The sequence below is a fragment of the Rhagoletis pomonella genome, unplaced genomic scaffold, assembly GCF_013731165.1.
Source record: "Rhagoletis pomonella isolate Grant_MI unplaced genomic scaffold, Rhpom_1.0 Rhpom_scaffold_00013, whole genome shotgun sequence".
Lineage (NCBI taxonomy): Eukaryota > Metazoa > Arthropoda > Insecta > Diptera > Tephritidae > Rhagoletis > Rhagoletis pomonella.
Window position 1 is genome coordinate 16,684,545 of NW_023458567.1, and position 4,416 is coordinate 16,688,960.

At 24.0% G+C, this 4,416-nt stretch overlaps 1 protein-coding gene across 1 annotated transcript; it reads left to right on the plus strand.

Moving 5' to 3' along the window:
• Positions 1-228: 228 nt before the first annotated feature.
• Positions 229-3,512, plus strand: LOC118748239. The gene is made up of 3 exons (XM_036482614.1): positions 229-621; positions 2,683-3,072; positions 3,163-3,512. Exons 1-2 carry the CDS (start codon positions 505-507, stop codon positions 2,878-2,880), a joined length of 315 nt encoding a protein of 104 aa, XP_036338507.1. The 5' UTR covers positions 229-504; the 3' UTR covers positions 2,881-3,072; positions 3,163-3,512.
• The last annotated feature ends 904 nt before the right edge of the window (positions 3,513-4,416 follow it).

The following is a 4,416-nucleotide window of genomic DNA, read 5'->3' on the forward strand; positions in this document are numbered from 1 at the left end:
GCATTGGGAAGAGTCGTGTAGTGGGAGTTAGCGGTAGGCAATGAGTTATGAGCATCATATTATTATTTTTTGGCGAGTTAAAAAAAAAATTTATTTTGATTAGCATTTTTGTAAATAAAGCAGATTTATACTTAATTTATATGTAGAACGCGTCCGAATCGAATAGTGAACGCGAAGCGAGCGCTCAGTGCTAGTTTGATTTTGTTGAGTAGTCGTGGACGAGCGTGACAATTCATTGGACGTTGAATAGTAGGTGAACTAAGAAGGCACAAAACGACACGAAAATAAAAACAGTCAGTGTGCTAGTAGAATATCTCGATTTATTTAATAATTTCGAATTCGTGCTGAAAGTTTTTATTATTAAATTTGCTGCTGTTAAAAGTGTTGCGTGTAAGATTTGATTGTTTTGAGAAGTTAACAGTTAGCACGTAAATAAAATATTTATTTATAGATATTTTATATATTTTTAAGTAATTTGGCGCATTTGTTTATAAATACTACGTGATGAGTGCATTGAAAAATCAAAATTTCTCCCGGGGTTACCGCTTCGCTGCCATGCAAATGTTATTGTTATTGGTGCTTTGCGCCTATTGCTCTTTAGTCAGTATGCCAAGGTTCGCGGTGAGTAGCAAAAATACCGAATTTGAATTTTTATTATTTGCAGAAATTAAATAAAATTGAAATGGAATAAATTTGAGTTAAATGAAAAATATTAATTAAATTATATTAGAAAATGTGTAACAAAATATTAAAAATTATAAAAAATCTGAAATATAAAATGATATAAGGTAATACATTAATGATAAAAAAAATTAAGTTTAAATTTAAATACATGTGGAACTAAATTAAATGTTGAATAATGTAGATGAAATTAAATTATATAAAGACATACAATTAAATAAAATAAAATTAAACAATAATAACAAATTAAATAAACTTTATAAAAGGGAAACAAAAAAATAAGAATAAACTAAATTAAAATAAAAAATAATTAATATTAACTTAAAATATGTAAAAGAAAATAAATTAAAACAAAATTGAAACGAAATAAAAAATATGTTAAAATATACTTAAAGTTAAGTAAAATACAAAAATTTCGAAAATAAATAAAATTCATTAAAATTACAATGAAATAAAGTAAAATATATATAAAGAAAATATAATAAATGCAAATGCAAATGCAAACATTTGAAATAGATATAAAAAATAAGAACTAAATTTAAAAAAATTTAAACATTAATATAAAAAGCTAAAAATCTAAATAAAAATAAAATAAAATTAAGATAAAACATAATAAATTAAATCAAATTATATTAAACATAAAATAAAAATTCATTCCACTTAAGAAAATAAAATATTAAAAGAAAAATACAAATAAAATAAAATAAAGTAAATTAGTTTAAGATCTGATAACATAAAATAAATAAAATAAAAGATTAAAAGCAAAAAAGAATGGAAATTTAAACAAATGTAAAAAAATATATCAAAGCATTCAATTAAATTAAACTAACAAAAAAAGTATTTGCATCAAAAAAGATTAAAATAAAACATAAAGTCAAGATTAAAAAAATTAAAAATTAAGTTAAATATTATTTAAGGAAGATATAAAAAATTAAAAACAAGTCAATTTATGTAAGAAGAAATAAATGTGTAATGTAAAAAAAATTAAAACTAAAAAATAATATATAAGTATAAAGAATTAAAGGAATAGAATAAAATAAAATAAACGTTTAAACTAACACAATAATTTTAAATAGACAAAGTAAAAAGGTTAATTCGAAAATGAAATTAAATAACACAATAAAATAACTTAAATTAAATTAATATAAATAAAAAATAAAAAATATTTGGAAGTGAAAAGTAAAATAAAACAATTGATTTCAATTAAAAACATAATCCACGATTTGAACCAAATAAAATATAAAAGGTTTAATAAAGTAAAAAAATAAATGAAAAAGAAAAATAAAACCAAACAAAAAAATAAAAACCAACATAACATAAACTTTAAAATTGAAATAAAAGAGGTTAAATAAAAAATAAAATTAAATGAAAAAATTACATAAAAGGCTTATCCAATCTAAACAATAAAAATTAAAATATTTTAAATGAAATAAAATAAAATAAAATAAAATGAAATAAAATAAAATAAAATAAAATAAAATAAAATAAAATAAAATAAAATAATAGTTACGGTTAGTTTAAGGCTAGTCCAAAAATATTCAGGGGGCTTGGTACATCCACCTGTCCAAATTGAAAGGGCAAAGATAAAACAAATCATTGACTGCTTACTTTTGCTCATTGAACTCCTACAAGCCTCAAGAAGTCTCATGAAAAAAGAGAGAAACTCAGTACAAAAAACTGCGGTGAGAGAAATGATGTTGATTGGGTTACTCATACTCCCGAGCGTGTTTGTAGGCCGAAGACATTTTGTTAGCGAAATCATCCCTATTTTGAATTCTTTGATCTTTGCTGCTTCAAGTTGGAAATGTAGGAGGTGCCACGCCCCCTAATTTTTTGTACCGTCCTAAAACTAACCGATACTGTTCTTAAAATTTGTAGTAAAATATGAAATGGAATAGGAAATGAAATAAGAAAAATAAGGAAAAGGCAATTTATTTTGGTTAGTTTTCAAACAAAATTTCGCTTGTCTAATTTTCTTTATTACCACTCGAAAATTTTCAGTTGGCTATTGAATCACTGGAAGCCACATCAGCCACTAGCAATTCGGTGGAAGATTTGGAAGAGGGCTTCGTTGCCGCAACATTGCTGGCAAAGGATACAATATTGAAAAAGGATCCAGCGAATATTGGCAACAAGCTGAAGGATTTGTGGGAAAAAGTACCGGAGCATGTGTTCAACGGTGTGGATATAAAGAAGTGAAACAGTCGCGAAGTGATGACGCAATGAAAATTTTCAACTGATGTGAGATGGAAACGTGAGTTAACTGCACTGAGGAGATTTTTTTTATTCAGAAATACTACATAAATCATCAGAATTAGAGTTTTAATTGTGCCGTATAGTTACGTATGCTGCTACTTTTAATGCCTCATAAATATTTACAGTCGGATGAAGGTTTGTATAATAAACGGCTTAAATGTTTATTTTAAAAGATAACAAAAATACAGCGAGATTAATGAAACTTTTTTCATGATTATTTTTTAGATCAAAACAAGTATTCGCAAGCGCAGCTGATTTGTGAAAGCTTAATGAGATCGCACACAACACTGCAGACAGATAAACAAACAAAAAACAACGAATATATTAAATAATTAAACTTAAATTATTTTTATTCATAAGTATTTATGTATGTAAGTCGAATTTTTTCATATCTAAGTGTTTTTTATGTGACTCTTACTCCCATGAACTTTACCAAGTACGGATGTAATCATAAATATTTTGTTATGCTACTCATATTTATTGCGATAAGTGTTTATCTGTGCACAATTACAAAAAAAATGCATTTAAATTTTATCGAATGATGTTTAATGAATATTAAAAGTGGATTAAAAAAATAATAATTCTGAAGAATTAAAATGAAATCTATTTTGAATTTCGAAGGCGTTTGTAGTACAAACTTCGAAAAAAAAATGTTAACTATATCAGGACGAAGGGAAAGATTTTTCCCAAAAACTTCTCCATCCACAGGGATGTTATATGGAATGCAGAGGGTTTTTAATGTTCATGTTAAAAAACCTACCACTTTCGGAAATATTTTCCAAAAAAAATGTGATTTTGGTAAAAATGCTTTTTAGGAAAAAAGCTTTTTAGATAAAAAATGGTATTTTTATCAAAATTAAATTAACTTGCCATACGTTAGAAAAAATGATTTTACGGAAAAAATTTGCCCCAAAAATTGAAAAAATTTACCAACATTTTAAATAAATACTTTTTTTTTGGGAAAATATTTGGGAATTTTTTTCGGGGAAAAAATATTATTTTAAATAGTAACTTTTTTTTGGGAAATGATAAATTTGTTTGGAGTAAAAATAATAATTTTAATAAGTTTCTTTTGGGAAATGATAAATTCGTTTCAAGTAAAAATAATAATTTTAATTTTACTTGGAATTATTGTGTACATCACAATTATTAGTAATTATTTATTTTTTTCTTAGAAAAATAGGGGTTTCAAAGATTTGGAGAACAAACATAAAAAAAAACAATTTATTTAATCAAAATTATAACTTAACAAACATTATTACAAACTAAAATATTTTTTTTTAGTATACATATGTATGTATATATTTTTTTACGCAAACTTTTTCTTTGGGAAAATTTGGGAAATAATTTAGTTTAATTCAATTGGGCCGTATCCATAAAAACTATGTAATTGCTTATTTTTAATGTTAGACTTTTTACTTAAATTTATTTTAAAAAATTGAGTAAAAAGTTTGAAATTTTAAGAAAAAGTAATTGCTT